Source organism: Neolamprologus brichardi, chromosome 23 (assembly GCF_056152115.1).
Source record: "Neolamprologus brichardi isolate AB-2024 chromosome 23, ASM5615211v1, whole genome shotgun sequence".
NCBI classification, from domain to species: domain Eukaryota; kingdom Metazoa; phylum Chordata; class Actinopteri; order Cichliformes; family Cichlidae; genus Neolamprologus; species Neolamprologus brichardi.
Window position 1 is genome coordinate 43,763,864 of NC_142125.1, and position 19,237 is coordinate 43,783,100.

The window sequence follows — 19,237 nt, forward strand, 5'->3', positions numbered from 1 at the left end:
GGGAGGACTGGACTTTAAGATCTTTTTTGCTTTTTTCTGCACACGTCAGCTTAAAGTTTCGGTTTTAACAGTGTGGTTAAAATGGGACACAGGAGCCCCCCTGCAGCAGAGGAGGTAAGGATATCTGCGCTTGACTGCAGCGCTTCAAGCAGACGTTCATGAAACCTTTATGCATCATTCAGCAGAGCCCCAAAGTCATGCATGGGGAGGAAAGTGCTGAAAGTAAAGTTTACCTTTGACAGATTATGACTGACATCTCAGGCGAGCCTTTCCACCAGAAAGTGAGCAGCTGGTGTTTCTGTACTCTTTTCATTGTTGTGTCATTACAGTGACTTTACAGCAGCTGCTGTGACGATAATCCCGCAGGTGAAGATGGATCTTCCCTCTCAGTTCGTCCTAAACACTCTGCTGGTGCTGATTGTTGTTCCTCTCGCCACTTGTGGCTTCTGCCCCCGACTTTGCTCCTGCCCTCAGCCCACTGAGCTCCACTGCACCTTCCGCTCCCTTCTCACCATCCCAGCAGCTACACCCAAACACGTGAAGCACATGAACCTGGGGTCAGTCCCTCTGGCATCCGCAGCATTGATTTAGCATGGTTATTGACCTGTCAGTGACTGGATCAAACATGAGGCTTAGGAAGTGTTCTGCATGAACTGGTTGCATGTCTGTTATCTTCTCCACTCTGGTTTTTTATTTAAGGTTCAACAGAATTAATAACATCACTGACGAATCCCTGATGGGCCTGAGGAAGCTGGAGACGCTCATGCTTCATGGGAACGACTTTCACCAGCTGCCTGATGGAGCGTTCACGGAGCTCAGTTCACTTCAGGTGCAATGAAATCAATAAATGGTGGCAGGGGGATAGTTGTGTGAGCAAAACAGTGAATTTTAATGATGAATCCATGTTTGTCTGAGCCTTTCATAAACTCTCATGTATCACATGCACATATGATTATGACTGTATACATAAAGCCTCCTAAAATGCTCGGTTTTAATACAATAATAATTATTTTACTGATGTGCAGTGAGTCAGCACATATTATTGATTAATTCGACATGAGCACTTAAATGAGATAAATATCTCAGATTTATCCACACAGTCTAGTTTTAGGAATAAAAAAGCAAAAGATATCTGAACCTGGGCCAAACTGGGAATCGAAATTTACAAAAGATTTCCAACTTTAATCACTTTATCTGCTGGACACATTCCTGATTCTTCCTCAGAATTTGTAGGATATGAAGTAAAAATTGTGTAATTTTAAATCCCAAATTTCTCCCTGAAATGTTAATGAAACAAAGCACTGACATACAAACTGTATGATGTACATGTGCCCTGATGCTGAACCCTGATGCCTGGTTGATGTCTCAGTGCATCAGAAACTAGAAGTACTCTTTCTCTGTTCTTCACTGATGTAGATGCTGAAGATGAGCTACAACAAACTGAAGGAGATCAGCAGGCACGCTCTTCACGGCCTGTGGTCTGTGGCCAGGTTACACCTGGATCACAACCAGCTGGAGCACATCCATCCAGACGCCTTCCAGGGCCTCACGTCTCTCTGGCTGCTGCAGCTGGAGGGCAACCAGCTGCAGCAGCTGCACCCAGACACCTTCACCACCTTCACTGTGAAAAGCCATTTTCACGTCTCAACTCTGAGGCACCTCTACCTGTCAGACAATCATCTGGTGACACTTCCTTCCAGGCTGGTAGGGGCCATGCCCCAGTTGGAGAGCCTGTACCTCCACAGAAACCCTTGGATCTGTGACTGCAGCATGAGGCGGCTCCATGACTGGAATAAAAAGTTTCCAGGTGGTATTTTTAATATGTTTACAGCTTTCTTTTTGTGATGGTCTCTGTAAAACTTAAAAGTCCTACCCTTTCGTGGTCCTCGGGACCAAAAATGGTCCCACCCCAAAAAGTGCTCTAAAAATGTTATATATCTATATTTTTTTCCACTTTAAATGAGTCAGTCTTTTAAAACTACTTCTGCTTAAAATATCCACATCAAGTTTTAATTATATTTTCATTGTTTTAACCCTTTAAATACCAGTTTGGGTACATGAGCGCCCTGTTTTTTAACAGAAAAAAAATAAAAACTTAAATATTTTTCATAAAATGCATTTGAATATTTGATTGTTATTATAATTAAGCCTTTAGATGGTCCAAACATTGGCACCAACATTCATTTTGATCCATTATTATTTTTTGTGCAGGAGCACATTTTAAAAAATCCATCCTTTCGTGGTCCTCGGGACCAAAAATGGTCCTGCCCCAAAAAGTGCTCTAAAAGGTTATATATCAATATTTTTTTCCACTTTATAGTAAACTAAGACTCAAAATGCATAAAATATTCAAAGTCAAAGAGATGATCTGATTTTATGACGCTCTGTTCTTTTGCCCAGGAGTCGTAAAATGTAAAAAGGATAGGACCCTTCCTAGTGGCCAGCTGTGTCCCATGTGCTCGTCTCCCAGACACCTCCAGAGAAAGGACCTCTTTGATGCGGAGAACCTGGTCTGCAGAAGCCCCGTCATCACCTTTCCTCACAGGACGTCCACACCTAAGGATGTTGAGAGTGATGTTTTGACCACAGAGGATTTTATAGAACCATTTGGAAACCTCTCGTTCGGCCTGTCTGATGAACATGGGAATGAGCTGGAGCTGATGTGTAATATTAGCAAGTCTAATGAGCTGACCAAGATCAGCTGGCAGCAGACCAGCCAGCCTCAGCTGACCAACATCACAGCGGCAGTAGATCTGGATTGTCCAGTTGATAGAGAAAAATATGAAAAACTGTGGAGGCTTATAGCATACTACAGCAGTGTGCCCGCACATTTACAAAGGGAAATTATTCTTCATCAAACCCATACGTACAGACAGGACTCTGAGAAAGATGCCCTGTACTACACCGGTCTCAAAGTTAATATAACAGCCCAACCACCATGGCTGCTGCAAACATCTGTGAGCCTTCAGCTGAACCGGCTGCAGTCATCAGCCAGCATGGCAAAACTGACTATGAGCACCGAGCTCTCAGAGATGGTGGAGACGGAGGAGGTGCAAAGACAGAAGAGGTCATGGGTCATGATTGAGTCAACAAACACCAGTCATAAAGTCTTCAGCGCCATCCTAGGAAAGCAAACTCGAATGAACTGCGACGTGCACAGTTCAGGTCGACCAGTTATTCGCTGGATGCTGCCAGATGGCTCCAAAGTGGAGGCGCCGTACTCAAGTGCAGGCAACAGGCTGTCTGTGTCCCGTGGTGGAGCTTTGATTATTAAGGCTGTCCGCCACACAGACGCAGGAAGTTACTACTGTATCGCCAGGGCTCACGAAGACTTTGCTGCCTCGCCGTTCTATCTGACAGTGCAGGAATCCTCCAGCCCGAGGGACGAAACATCAATCAAACCTAGCGAGGTATTTGTAGGCAAACCCATTTCCCTGCATTGCACTGCATCTGCCTCCCCCGATGCTGAAATTAACTGGATTCTGCCAAACAGCAGCATCGTGAGTCTCCACGCCAACTCATCCCGAGCTTTAGTCTACTCCAACGGCACCCTACATATTCCACAGTCCAAGTTATTAGACAGTGGTTATTATAAATGCGTCGCCGTGAATCAACATGGCGTGGATACACTGGCCACAAAACTCGTTGTTATCAGGCACAACTTCAGGAAGTTTCCAGCAACACCTCAGTCAGCTTCAGGAGTCAACACTCAAATTAAAATCCCCACAGAAGACACAGAAGAAGCATCAGGGGACAGCGAAGGCACTCAGGGTGGGGCTCACCTGGAGCCTTTGAGGAGGAGAACTCCAGGAGGTGTGGTCCCGAGCAGGAGGGGCATTCACCCATCCAGGAACTTCTGGAGGAAGCCCCCAGTGCTTCAGCAACCAAGAGGATCGCGTGTTGTAGACAGGAAGAGTCCTACCGAGAACACGAGGAGGATTAATATATCGAAAGGTAAAATAGATCCACAGAAATGGGCTCATATTTTGGCCAAGATTAGAGATAGAAAGGCTCAAAATACTGTGACACCAACTCAGCACACAGCAGAGAGGAAAGCTGCAGAGTGGACAACGCAGTCAAATGAAGCTACTAAAGGATCATCAGACAGTGTGACTGAGCAGGATTTGTTCAGGACACTGCACACTCCTGTACACAGTCCACTGTCAAAAACTGATAAACAAAATGTACAAGACCAGGCCGCGCAACACGTGACATCCAACATTATAGACAATGCACACAGCATGCGAGCTACAACAGCACAGACATCCAACGATATGGTCTTAGACCTACACACAAGTTCAAACAGTGTGTTTCCCCCACAGACCACATCTGTTCCACTGCATGCTGTCACGTTCTGGCAGTCGCTCACAAACACAGATGTTAATGAGGATAAAACAGCTGATTGGTCCAAGGAATCACAGAGACATGTCAGTACAGACGGATTAAAGGTTATTGCCAGTTCGAGTAATGATAACGAACCCTTTTTGAAAAGGATCCTTTCAGTGAACAAATCAACGAAAAGCAAAGAAGAAAAATATCCCAGTGAGCCTGTCATAAAATCTGATGATTTGCAGGCTGTAGCAAGGGCATCTCCAACAACTGTACAAGGCTCTGAATCTCCTCCACGCCTCCAACAACATAACTCCAGGCGAAGGAATGGGAGTCAGAGGAGGAGGCCAAACAGAAGGAAACAAAAGCTTGTGAAATCCGTCCAGTCTATGGCCATCACACCTGCCAAAGCTATCCCAGCAACTGTCAGGACCACTCCCTCCACACTGCTAAAAATAGCTTCCTCAGAAGTTACAGCAACCAATCCCAGCACCACTGTTCCATTCACCGGCAGCCAAGAAGCGTCATCAGGAAAACTGAGTCATAAAGCAAGCACGGCGTCCAGGCACGACCACGAGGCAGCCACTAAACCCTCCTCCCCACCAGCTTCTCTCCTCCAAACAAAGCACAGCCATCTGCCATTATTAAAAAGCACGTTAGCGGCACCATCACTTCCAGCAACTTTTCCAGAAGTGGGCGATACAAAGACAACTCCATCTCCACTGGAACACTTCAGTGTACCAACACCAACCTCTTTGCAGAGGCTTATAAACACGCCTGCTCCACCCATTAGGCTTCCTGAGGAGACACAAAGGTCAAGTGTTAAGGGTGACCTCGGACCTCTGCCAAGTTCTGACAGTTTGTTGGTGGGTTTTTACGCCACCAACACTGAACAACTGCAAACCAATGGGGAGGAGAGCCAACTGGGCCAGCAGTACACAACTAATGAAGGGATGCTGTTGAATGAGAGTGGGGAGGGGTCCCCATCCTCCACGTCTTTGATCGACCAAGTAATCAAGACAACCTCTGGGTACGCTCCCAGTGACTCGACTGTGACACCAAGCATACTTTCCAAGGATTATTTGGAGACAGCTCTGGATGTTACACAGACTTCTGCAGCAGAAAATTCACATACTTCTAGTCAAAGTAAACCCTCAAAGGTAGCTCAGAATCTTAAAGAAGCTCTAAATGAAAATGTTTTTCCTGCTACTGCTAGTACTTTTAAAGCTAAACCTACCTCTCCTGCCACTCCAAGGCTCGATCCTATAATGCGTATCAAAGTGACAGTGGATACCACACTTCCCAAAACATCTTCCACAGAAGCCAAGATGGACTCTTCACTGAGGACCAGCATGCAGGAGACTCCCTGGATCAGAGTCAGCCATAATGAAGACCAACAAATAAACCCCGTCATCAACATATCAGAGCCAGAATTAAACTTCCAGCCCACAACGGCAGACCACAAACCAACTAGCACACGTCTGACTAGCAGACAGATCGTCTCACAGTCAGTCACCTCTGCACCAGCTGCTACAGTCCAAACTACTCTGCATAGAGGGACACTGATAACAAGTACTCACAATGTGTCCAGGAAGCACCAGGTACCCAGACAAGGATCTATTCCAAGAGGAAAGCCAAGGATAACTGAGACTCATCTCCAGACTTTCACTGTTAAAGCTGAAACAGATGCTCAACTTCCCTGTGAGACCGAAGGCGACCCAAAGCCCTTCCTGTCATGGACCAAAGCTCTTAGTGGTACGTACGACTCAACCTCATTCATTATTCTTTCCATACATTTTCAAAGCCGTCATACGAAAACAGAAAACATATCATTTATTTATTCAAATGGAAAAATCCAAAAATATTTTGATGTTGTGAAATGTTAACCAGAGCAATCTGTAACTACCTGCAGACTTATATAAATACAGCTTGCAAAGATGTTTTATTGGACATATTGGAAACATAGTGTATCAAATAGCAGATTATCAGCAACATTTGCAAGCATGTCAGTATGTTCAGATGTGTTTCCATATAACCTCCATGACTGACGATGCTATGATGTAGATGATGCACTTGTAAGATTATGGTTATAGTTAGGGATGCACCGATACCGATACTAGTATCGGGTATCGGTGCCGATACTGTAAAATGTGTGTGTACTCATACTCGTAAAAGTTAACCGATACCATGAACCGATACCAACTTATTTCATTAATCAGAGGGTGGCTTGTCATTTCTGTTGTAGTTTTTTAGATTGGCCACTAGGGGGACATCCCGCGCTAAACAGGCACAGGGTTAGGCGAGTGAGACTGGCGGCTCCAGATAAAAAAGAGAAACAGAAGGCTGCTGTAGCTAGGCTAAACAAAATGTCAGCAGTGTGGAACAGCCAACTTTAACTCAGGTTTTGGCAAAGCGATGAAAAATGTCAAGAGAAAATCCACGGGCAGTTAAAATAACAGAGGCTCGACTCATTTTATCGCTCTGGATGACCAGCCAATGCCGGCCGTGGAAAACATGGAATTGAACCGTCTTCTCAGCATACTCAAGCCGCGATATGAAATTGGACACTCTGCAATAATTTAAAAGTTTATTTTATTCGGAAACCTAATTTGTATTTATTTTATTCCAAACAGAAGTGTTTATTTATTATTCTGAAAGCTCGAGACAGTGCCAATAGTTCAGTGATATTTTGTTCAATTACAATGTGGACACTCTGCAATAATTTAACAGAAGTGCTTATTTTTCACTTGAAAATTTTTTTGTGGTTATTTTTATTATGATTTTATTTTTTATCGGCAGAGAATAAAATAAAACCTGTCTTCCAATTCATTGCATTTGTGTGTGTGTGTGTGTGTGTGTGTGTGTGTGTGTGTGTGTGTGTGTGTGTGTGTGTGTGTGTGGTAGAAGTATCGGTTTTTGTACTCAGTATTGGCAAGTACTCAGATCCAAGTATCGGTATCGTATCGGTTTGAAAAAATTGGTATCATTGCATTTATAGTCTTGAATTTTGTAACATTTTTATAATCTATGTTACTTACTTACTTTATTATGATATGAGTTTTTAAAAGGGCCTTTAGCCTGCTCATGATTAAAAGTAACTATTTTGCTCTTACAGGGTTTTTTTCCACGGTTGGCAATCACACTAAAATATTTGCATTTTTCATTAAGTCCTCTCATTTATTGTATTTTTGTACACTATGTAAATGTGACATCAATTTCTCTTGCGCTAAATATTTTATACTCTCAATTATTTTCATCTTAAATCGTATTCTGTGTTTGAGAAAAGACATTTTGTGTCTGTCCACTTTTGCAGGGGCGAATATTCCTCAGAACACCCGGGTCCAGAGGTTTGAGGTCCACCAAAACGGTACATTAATCATCAGGAACACACAGCTCACAGACGGAGGCCGATACCTGTGCACAGCGCAGAACCAGCACGGCACGGACACGATGCTGGTCAACCTCGTGGTCTTGTCTCAGCCTCCGCGGGTCCTGCATCCTCGGCACAGAGACATGACTGTGCATCTAGGTGACAAAGTCAGTGTGGAATGCAAAGTGGAAGGGCATCCTGCGCCCCGGGTCACATGGGTACTCCCTAACCACGTCCATGTAGCTGCTGGTTCCCTTTCTGTTCCATCTCAGCAGCACGTAGTTGTTGGAAATAATGGCATCCTGCAGATCAGCCAGGCCCGCTATGCAGACAGAGGGATTTATCAGTGCATTGGCAGCAGTGCAGCTGGAACTGACTCTGTTTCAGTCCGTCTCCATGTCCGAGCATTGCCACCCGTGATTCAGCAGTCACATCATGAGACTGCCACCATTACAGAAGGCAGCCCCGCCTACATCCACTGCACTGCTACAGGTTCCCCTCCATCTGTTATTCGCTGGTTTACACCTGACGGTGCACAGCTCACTGCATCCCTAGACACTGGACAGAACCGGATTGTTTTCCCCAATGGGACGCTCTACATACAGCGTGTGGGCAAAAGAGATACTGGGAGGTACGAGTGCTCAGCCAGTAACACAGTGGCATCCAGCAGGAGAACTGTGATCCTGAACATAAGGAAGAATCTGTCCTCTGCCAAGGCCAGTATCACCTCATCATCACCCCAAAGAACAGACGTCATCTATGGGAGTAGTTTGTTACTAAACTGTGTGGCAACAGGACAGCCAGAGCCCCGAATCCTCTGGAGGACACCTTCTAAGAAGCTAGTAGACGCTCAGTACAGGTGAAACGGAAATCAAAAGGCCTCAATCATTCAAAGCAATCTTAATTATTAATCATATGCATCAATTGGTTGTTTGTTTTCTGCAGTTTTGACAGGAGAATCAAAGTGTTTCCCAACGGCAGCATTAGCCTCCATCCAGTGACTGACCAGGACAGTGGCGATTACTTATGTGTGGCTCGTAACAAGATGGGCGACGACCACGTGCTGCTGCGGGTTCACGTGCTGAGCAGACCAGCCAAGATTGAGCAGAAGCAGCAAAGATCCAGTCAGGAGGTTTTGTCCGGTGGGGACCTGACGGTGGACTGTGTGGCTTCTGGCCTCCCCAACCCCGAGATCAGCTGGGTTCTGCCGGATGGCACGATGGTTAACCCAGTCAAACAGAGCGATGGAGTCTTTGAGGGGCGCAGTCGCAGGTACGAGCTGTTTTAACCTCTACAAGGTGCTCCCAGTGTCCAACACAGGGGGAAACACCTTCACCTGCCAGTATGTGTGCTGTCTGATCCAAGTTCTTCTGTGTTGATGGAAGTTTAACCATTTTAATGAAGTTCTATTCTATGGTGATGCTTTGTTTATCAGAAGGATCTGTGAGTGAGAAATGACTGAACATCCATCTTCCTTTAACTGTTTCATGAACTTCTGGGCAAACTGAGCTAACCTTCTCTGTCTGTACTCTGCTGCAAGAACTCAACTTAACTGTAACCTAAACAATTCTGCCACCATGTGGTCGAGAGCAGCTACAGAGCACGTAAATGAATTATTTACAGTTTTTTCTGATTGCTTAAGCACATTTTTTGTAACTATTGGCTATTTTTGCAAAACTCTACACACAAATAAGAAAACCTGTCACCCAATTATCAAAACATTGTAGTTCTCTTGCAAAAGCGAACACAGCTAGATTAACTCTTCACACCTTCGTAAAAATGGTGTTTTCGTATCAAACAGTACACACAAGCCATCATCTACTAAGCACACAATGCGCTAACTGCACACTGATGGTATGAATAAAAAACACATCTGGCTTTTGCTTTCTCTGTGCACAAGGTAGGCTATGTCAGTTAACTTCAAGTACTATTATTCACACACATCAAAACAAACATAAGTGTTTATTTCCAAGTATAGGATTATTTGCAATCGCCATATTGACTATATGGGTTTCTTGTTCTGCAGTGAACATGCTTCCTCTGCCCCCAGCATCTGGTCGTCTAGCAATTCTGTAAAGTAACAATTTCAGTATTTTTACATCTATGGTATTGTTGTGCTACAAATCTTAGTGCAAAGTGACTGTACTAACTGATTCTCATTTCAAAATGTCCTTATGATGCTTGCTACAGAGTAGTGGCTCGAGTTAGGCTGAACCCGTCGGCCAGCTTCCCTCAGGGTCATTCCACGGTTGATTACATGGTCCACTATTGTAGCTCTGATGTCATCAGCAATTCTATTTCTTACTCTTCTTACCCTTCCTCTCCCCCCTCCTCGTCCTCCTCTCCTCCCTTCTCATCCTCCTCTTGCTCCTCCTTGTCCTTGTCGTCCTCTTCATCCTACTTCTTCACCTCCACGTCCTCTTCCTCGGCCTCCTCTACTTCTCACTCTTCCTGCTCCCTCCATTGTACTCCACACACAGAGCTTACCTGTATTATAGTGCTTAGGCTGATTGCAAAGTGAACTAATTATCTAAAAAAGTTTTCACAAGTGAAAGTGTGCCAGACAGTTGGCAAAATAGTGTTAATGATAGCCATACATGTGTATAATTTTGCTAGGAGTGTGTTGGAAATTTGGTAATTGAGTGTAAGCAGTGAGTTGTGCCTACAGTTTTGCAAAGTGTGTGTTACAAAATTGCAAACTGAGTGCAAAGCAGTGTTTGTGCTTTTAGATTTGCAAACTCAGTGAGTGGTTTTGCTATAAGTATTAATAGTTTTAGGAATTGTGCTATAAGAATCACAGTTAGGGTTTAAGCATTCAGAAAAAACTGTAAAAGTACAATATTTCTCCAATAAATTGTATCCATTTAAACAAAAATGACTAAAAACATAGCTTTGCTAGTTTGCCTTATGAAAAGTCTGCAACTTCCCCATAAATATGTTGGAAGGTGTCTTACAAATGACCTCATGTCATTGGTCTCATTTCATTAAAACTAGACTCCCTTGGAAACGATTAGTCGAGTCTCTAGTGCACCATACCACCTTAAGTTTAATGACTCTTCATTTCCACATGAAATCTATTAAGCATTGGTAAAATGTGTATTTCTTTTTGACATATTTTGGCTTAAACAAAACATAAAAAGATTCACAAAGCATCAAAACTAGAAGTGGCTTTAAAAAATCGATTTCCCAATTCAAACCAATTTTAATTTGAATAATGCGATAAATTCAATTTCAATTCAATTCAATTTTATTTATATAGCGCCAAATCACAACAAAAGTCGCCTCAAGGCGCTTCATAGATACAGAGAAAAACCCAACAATCATATGACCCCCCTATGAGCAGCACTTTGGCGACAGTGGGAAGGAAAAACTCCCTTTTAACAGGAAGAAACCTCCGGCAGAACCAGGCTCAGGGAGGGGCGGGGCCATCTGCTGTGATTGGTTGGGGTGAGAGAAGGAAGACAGGATAAAAGACATGCTGTGGAAGAGAGACAGAGATTAATAACAGATATGATTCAATGCAGAGAGGTCTATTAACACATAGTGAGTGAGAAAGGTGACTGGAAAGGAAAAACTCAATGCATCATGGGAATCCCCGGCAGCCTACATCTATTGCAGCATAACTAAGGGAGGATTCAGGGTCACCTGGTCCAGCCCTAACTATATGCTTTAGCAAAAAGGAAAGTTTGAAGCCTAATCTTGAAAGTAGAGATAGTGTCTGTCTCCTGAATCCAAACTGGAAGCTGGTTCCACAGAAGAGGGGCCTGAAAACTGAAGGCTCTCCCTCCCATTCTACTTTTAAATACTCTAGGAACAACAAGTAGGCCTGCAGAGCGAGAGCGAAGTGCTCTAATAGGGTGATATGGTACTACAAGGTCATTAAGATAAGATGGGGCCTGATTATTTAAGACCTTGTATGTGAGGAGCAGGATTCATTTTCGATTCATTACCCTGAATCAATTTTTAAATATAAATTATTTTGCCAGAAATGCCAGAGTCTCCGCTCAAAGCTCACTAAACTATTTCAACAACCACCAAAAAGCTAAAACAGCAAATGAGAGCAAGTAAACAGATTCCACACAAAGATATAAACACAGAGCGTGGATCGTTCACCGACCGCACGTAAACGGGCACGCCGTCGGTGCTGAAGGCCGACATCTCACAGATTCTGATGCTGCAGGTTTTGTCCCTCTCCATCCAAAATTCACTGAACCAGCAGCAAAGAAGATCCAAACGAATCTTCATGTTTGATAAACGTTAATTCCCTCTGACGTTGGCTGTTTTGCTTCCACCACAATATAATCACACTTCCTGCACAGCTCTTTCTCTCTCAGTGAACTTCAAGAACAGTTTCCCATCCTAGAGAAATCCTAGAGAATGGGAGGCAGAGCCTTCAGTTTTCAGGCCCCTCTTCTGTGGAACCAACTTCCAGTTTGGATTCAGGAGACAGACACTATCTCTACTTTTAAGATTAGGCTTCAAACTTTCCTTTTTGCTAAAGCATATAGTTAGGGCTGGACCAGGTGACCCTGAATCCTCCCTTAGTTATGCTGTTATGTTTCTTCCTGTTAAAAGGAAGTTTTTCCTTCACACTGTCGCCAAAGTGCTTGCTCATAGGGGGTCTTATGATTGTTGGGTTTTTCTCTGTATGTATTATTGTAGGATCTACTGTACAATATAAATCGCCTTGAGGCGACTGTTGATGTCATTTGGCGCTGTAGAAATTAACTGAAATTTAATTAAATTAACAGATTTCAGTCAGACTGAAACATCAGGTGTAATCACTAGTTATTTTTCCTTTGGTAAGAAAAGAACTTCACGTGACAAAAGTGATAATATGTGAAGTTTAAATTTAAATAATGTCATTATATATGTTGTATTAATTTAATACATTCTCTTCATTGCCAACCAATGAATCCAGTAATGAAAGTGTAACAGTGAGTAACCATTTCTTCTCTTCTGGAACTACATGTAGGTATGTGGTGTTTGACAATGGGACACTTTACTTCAACAATGTTCGCATGCCAGAACAAGGTGACTACACGTGTTACGCAGAAAACCAACATAGCAAAGATGAGATGAAGGTCCGAGTCAAGATCAAAGCTGCACCCTCCCCACCGAAAATCCAAAATAAAGATCCACAGACTGTCAGCGTCTTCTATGGCAAGGAAGCTACACTGAGATGTAATGCCAAAGGTGAACCGGCGCCAGTCATCACATGGCTATCCCCTTCAAACAAAGTGATTTCCCCCGCATTAGACAAATACCAGGTTCTGGATGATGGGACATTGGTAGTTCAAAAGATCCAAGGTTTTGATAAAGGTAACTACACATGCATAGCTAGAAACAATGCAGGACAGGACCATGAAGTCACCAGACTCGAAGTCTTGATAACACCTCCAGTGATCAGTGGGTTGAGAGGAACGTTGAATGCTATCAAAGTAACCGCAGTTCAGAATCAGCAAAAGCTGCTGGACTGCAATGTGCATGGAAACCCCAGCCCTCGAGTTACTTGGCTTCTGCCAGGAAATCTGACCCTTTCTGCGCCATATTACAGCAACAGGATGGTGGTTCACCAGAACGGTACCTTGAAAATCCATTCACCCAAGGAGGCAGACTCAGGGCAGCTGGTTTGTATCGCTCGTAATGAAGGAGGGGAGGTCAGGTTGGTGGTCAACTTGGATGTGAAGACAGTTGATGAGACGCCACAAATTAGAGCTCCCAAAGCAAACGTTCAGTCACTGAGTGTAGGCAATGCTGTGGCTTTGAACTGCTCCTCTGAGGGCTCAATACTACCGCCTGTCACCTGGATCCTGCCCAGTGGTACACCTTTGCGTAGTGGTGCTCGCTTCTCCAAGTTTTTCCACCAGCCTGATGGCCTGCTGATCATCAGCAACCCCTCTATGGCTGAGGCTGGTGTGTACCGCTGTCTGGCGGGGCTTGTGGAGCATACTGTTACACTGTCCCCAGGAAAGAAACCAGAGATCAACAGCAGATATAATTCCCCTGTCAGTGTCATGAATGGGGAAAACCTTTGGCTTCACTGTCAAACCACTGGTGAAGCACTCAGACTAGCATGGACTCTGCCCAGCGGAGTCGTCCTCAGCAGACCACAGAGAGCTGGGCGATACACCATACAGCCCAATGGGACACTTGCCATTCAACAAGTGTCCGTCTATGATCGGGGTCCCTACGTTTGCCGAGCTAGTAATGAATATGGCAGCTCCTTGCTCTCCATTTTGGTAAATGTAATAGCATACCCACCTCAAATTACTAATGGCCCTCCCTCTGTGACTTATGCTAAACGTGGAGTTGCTGTTCAGTTAAACTGTGTAGCAACTGGCATCCCTAAAGTTGAGGTAGCGTGGGAAACACCTGACAAAATCCGTCTGGCTGCCAATGCAAAGCCAAAGCTCTTTGAAAACAAGTACCTCCTTCCACAAGGTTCCCTCATCATCCAGAACCCAACACAAAGAGATGCTGGCATCTACCGATGCACAGCCAGAAATGCCATCGGCCGGGACTCTAAAGCTACAGTTCTCAACGTGTTCTAAAACGTTCCTCTTCGTCTGTAGCTGCCCAAACAACTGCCTGATTAAAGGAAGCGTTTAATCACCACATGTAGTAATAACTTCAGTTATAATGACGAGCTGATTAAAACCTGCAGTGATGCTTTGAGTGTTTGCTCTTTAGAGGCCGTTAGTTGAAGACACCGTGTGCCAGTTTACAGTTTTCACCGTTTTGCAAACCTCCCATTTCAAGCATTTAGAGAATATATGCAGTTTTTTTGTTTGTTTTTATATGAGGTAATTAGCCTACACAACTGGAAAGAGAAAGTAATTGTCTTGTGCTGGCACTTCACACTATCAAGCAGAATAGTTGTGTTCACCTGCTATGTGCAAGACAAATACTGTAATAAAGTCTTAAATAATATAAAACATCGTTGTTTCGAGTGACTCAGGGACGTGGAGCGTGCACGCCAGCATGCAAAACACAAAAGGACTTTTTGATGTTGATTCATTTTAGCATAAGATGCTTATCTTATCAAGGATGTGCAATGCTTTAATTTATTTTTCTAAACTTTTGTAATATAATTGTTAATTGGAAATCTACATTTGTATTCATCGGTCAAACTAAATATATGGACAGCGATTTCGTTTTGCTGGCTTGTGATTAGCTCGGCTGCTCAGTGATGCTGCCGGGGTGCGATGTGCAGGTTATGACAGATGGATCACGCCTAACCACAATCATCTACATGAGACTGAATGAACAACATTGGTATAATTAGCATTTACGCCAATGACTGCCAAAGTGTTCAGCATGTTAAAATGTAGCCTGGCGGGACAAAGCTGTGCAAAGACCCAGCCTTAAACTATCCGGCTTTGGCTCTATCAGCTTCACTCAAAGTTCATCACGCCCAAACATTTTATCCTTTGATCTTCAGTGGATCAGTGAGCATATATTCCCAGCTGCATGTACCTTTTCTTCAGTGGAACAGTTATTTCTGACAAGGACAGATGATGTCAGCCTGTAAACAATTGCTAAACAGCTCATTTAATCGTGAAATTCTTTTGAACTTAATAAAATTGACTGAGAATATATGTAATTTTGTTGTTGTTGTATTTTTATTTAAAGAAGCTGAAACTGCTGGTATCCTGTGCTTTTCAGAATAAAGGCCCAACCTGAATATTTCATGTTTTTATGGTTCAGATTTTTCAATAACTCACAGCGACGTGGAGCATCTTTGCTTCTGCAGAGTGCTGACACTGCACTACGCTCTCATTTGTAAATGATTTGTGTCTGTCACACACACACTATTTGAATATAAAATTCCTCCACATTTCCACTAAGCTCAAAAATAAAACCTTTATTTGTGCTGAGGTAGGAAAGGGAACAAACTGAAAAAGTGATGACTCAACAATGTTTGCCACTCTGCTAAAAATGACACCATAACTGAGAAAAATGTTTGTAGTATTTTCTTGGAAATATAACTTTCTAACTCTAAATGAATAATTCAAAAGTGCAGTTTTTGTTTAGCTGGCCTTATAGATTGAACTTTGCAATTAGGATGAGGGAAGCTGGTCGCTGAGAGTCGCCTCTGGGAATACAACCACAGTCTGCAAAGAGGAAATCTATTAGATTAGCTTATATGTGCTAAAACGATCCCACTATGAGAATTTTAGCATCAGCTCCTCGTTGTGTGACAGCTGGTATCAGCATTGTCAGGGTTAATCAGTAAACGACAGATTTTATGAAGTGCTTGTCTACTCTCCCGGAGTGCAGTACTCCACTGTGGTACACCACCCAGCTTCTCACATGCTGTGCAGCTTTTTCACCAGTAAAATGACTTCAATGGTGCATGTTTTTAATAATGTGGCTACAAATGCAGAACTGAATAACCTTGAAGTCTTGGTCTGTGACCCAGAAGGTACTAGACTACATTAAGTAAAGTAAAACTGATATGGATGAAAACTTATCTATAAACGTGATCGTCTTTAGCAAGGTTTGTAAGTAAAGTAAGTAAAATTGTATTTATACAGCACCTTTCAAGATAAAAATCACAAAGTGCTTCACAGAAGCTAAAACCTAAAAATAAAAATCAAGCAAAAGCAAGTTTAAAAAGATGAGTTTTTAGCTGTTTTTTAAAAGCGACCACGGAGTCCACAGATCTCAGGCTCAAAGGGAGGGACTTCCACAATCTGGGGGCCACACACAGTTTGGAGATGCCACCACGGATGGTTTCCTCCTGCTGTAACTCTGATCAGGATTGTGTAATGTCTCTCTTCTGGATGTTTATGCTCTTCATATGTACCTGATACTCTGTTGTGCTTACCCGCTCTGACTTCAGATGATTTACTAAGGAAAGTCAAATCATGGAAATAGAAAAGGATCCTTACTTCAGGGATTAGTGGTAATCAAAGCTGGGCCCTCCTGCTCAGAAACATCAATATATGGAGAATCTGCTGTGATCTAGAGATTTTCACATGATGTCCCAGCTGACTGATGAACCATAAGCTGTGTGAGAGGCACTTCATGACTGCGTAACAGAGAAGATAAATGTGATGGTTAAAGAGAAAAACAGACTGAATCATATCAGACTGAAAAAGGGACGAGTTTATTTACTGAGACGAGCTGCCTGATGGTCGGCCAGTCCAATGAGATTCTGCTAATATGTTCACTTCACCATTTCCATTTACCAGTGTCCAACACTGTGTAACCAACATGAGTTCTTCTGTGTTCTGTAATCAGGTTTTTAAATATAAATTAGCTTCAGTCAGTTATAAAAACTATTGTGACCATTTTATCTGTAGAATCTAAATCCACTGGCAGTGGGGCATTGGTTATCACAGTGTCCTGCTCTGTGTCGTTTACATAGACATGATTCTGACACAACAGGGGGCCACCCCAGCAGTACACTACGGCCCATCACACCATCCAAAGTGAGCACGAACAGCCTCCCCAGATCCCAATCCAAGCATGGGATGAAATAAACCTGATCCACACATACCTCCACCTGCAGCTGACACAGTCCCTGTGACAACCCACCAGGGTCAGAAACAACAAAAGCAGAAGAAGAGGGACAAACATATCACATCATGCCATCTGAAAAAGCTTCTAGTTGGCTTGTATACACTCAAAGAGTTCTGTTGAAATGAGGTAAGGAACAAAAACAGAAGCGTACATGTTTTAAAAGCATCTATAGATCTGAACTTCCTGTTTAATTAGGTGAGTTTCATGCTCCAAACAACCTCCCATCTTCTATTCTTAATCTTTTTTCCTTGACCTCAGTGATGATGTCATCAATCAAGGAAACGTGTGAACATATTCCAGCTTCAATTTGGGAGACAGACACTTTTAAGATCAGGCTTAAGAATTTGAAAAAAGATTTTCACCGAGCCGGAGCAGGTGACCCTGAAGCCTTCTCAGGATGCTCAAAAGGGGTCGTCTGATTGGTGGGGCTCCCTCTGTGTTATTGTAGAGCCTTTACCTTCAAAAACAATCAACTCCAGGTGGTTTACATTGTGATTTGGTGTAAATACAATTGACCAGCATGAGAGAAAGACACTCTCTGTATTCTCTGTCAGTAGTTTATGTTCAAATGCATATTGGTATTTTCCAGAATTACTGGATATGAATAACATACTGCATTTCTTCTTTTTTTCTTACTGTTGCTTGTTGTGCTGGTTTTCTTCAATAACCTTTAGTTCAGAACTTTGTTTACTACTCGAGCACTGAAAGCATTACACACAGTGTATTCTGCTTGTTTTATGCTTTTTAACGTTCACATGCTGATGGATGCATCAGAGACCAAGTTGGGGTTCAGTAACTTGCCCAAGGACACCTTGGTAAGAACTCCAGACTAGAGCACACAGAGATTGAACCAACAACCATCCAATCAGCAGATGACCTGCTCTACAGCCAACTCAATGACGAACAAGGACGGACAACGAGAGAGGAAGACAAATGGATCGAATGCAGCTGTAGGCATATGTGGGTGTGTTGATTCTTACTGCCGTGCATCCAGTAGAGTCGCTACAGCCAGTTCATGACATCCTGAGTCTGGGAGAGAAGTTTTAAAGGTGACACAAGATTAATCACAGAAGCACAAAAAGGATATAATTTCTTGATAAAGACACAATAGATGATCATCGTTCATGACACAAACGTGCTCCCATCTGAGGTGTATGGAACAAGTGGGCGTGTCTCCTGCTGTGATGTCAGATCCTGGTACTGATGTGACTGTATGAGCACCAAGTCCCCTTCAGAGGACTCTGTCCAACAGAACATCCAAGTAAACCAGGGATGAGATAAAAGCATGGGCAGCATGTGATGCAGGTCCAGCTGTACATGGAACATGCTAGTGTACGATGGCAAACCGTCTCCTGCAGTCAGGACACGCCAGTTGTCCCTAACATTGCAGGTTTCCAAAAGAAAACAATTACCTGTAACAACTTGTTTACTGTATATGACCCTTGGCCTGCAACTGCAGAAAGAAAGCTGTCCATGATGGGACCAGTGCAGAGGAAGGAACCTGAGCTTCCTCCTGATGGGAGCAGTGCAGAGGAATAAATCTGAGCTTCCTCCTGCACTTGTGTCAAATATGGACACACCTTTGTTCTTACTTCAGGCTCTCATGCGTTCACTCAGACTCATGCCCTGGTGTTCCTACCATGCCAAAATATAGAAAACTGTCAGGTAACGAGTTGGAATAAAGTTGAATAACCTTGAAACACAGAGATGATGATATTTTATACTTCTTGCTTTATAAACAGTCAAAGCAGACGGGGTCATTTTTGAGCCCAGAGGACAACAGATGTGATTATTTGCTGCCAGTAAAAAACTTGAAGTAGTTTAAAAACAGCTTTCTAAATTAACTTTGACGTAAACCCGTCTGTGATCATCTGTTAAAACAGCCGACTCTGGTTGTGAAACGATAAACACGATAACTGATGATTTAATTTATTTTTTACCCAAAAACAAGGAAAAAAATAATTTTATGAGGTTTTTATCAGACTTAAATTTGAAATGGAATAAAAA

The 19,237-nt window shown here is 43.1% G+C and overlaps 1 protein-coding gene across 1 annotated transcript; it reads left to right on the forward strand.

The window, feature by feature from the left end:
• The first annotated feature begins 333 nt into the window (after window positions 1-333).
• mxra5a (matrix-remodelling associated 5a) lies at window positions 334-15,379 on the forward strand. Its single transcript, XM_087836482.1, has 7 exons — window positions 334-557; window positions 700-829; window positions 1,417-1,807; window positions 2,401-6,084; window positions 7,643-8,558; window positions 8,645-8,971; window positions 12,675-15,379. The coding sequence occupies exons 1-7, from the start codon at window positions 373-375 to the stop codon at window positions 14,251-14,253; spliced, it is 7,212 nt and encodes a 2,403-aa protein (XP_087692608.1). The 5' UTR covers window positions 334-372; the 3' UTR covers window positions 14,254-15,379.
• The last annotated feature ends 3,858 nt before the right edge of the window (window positions 15,380-19,237 follow it).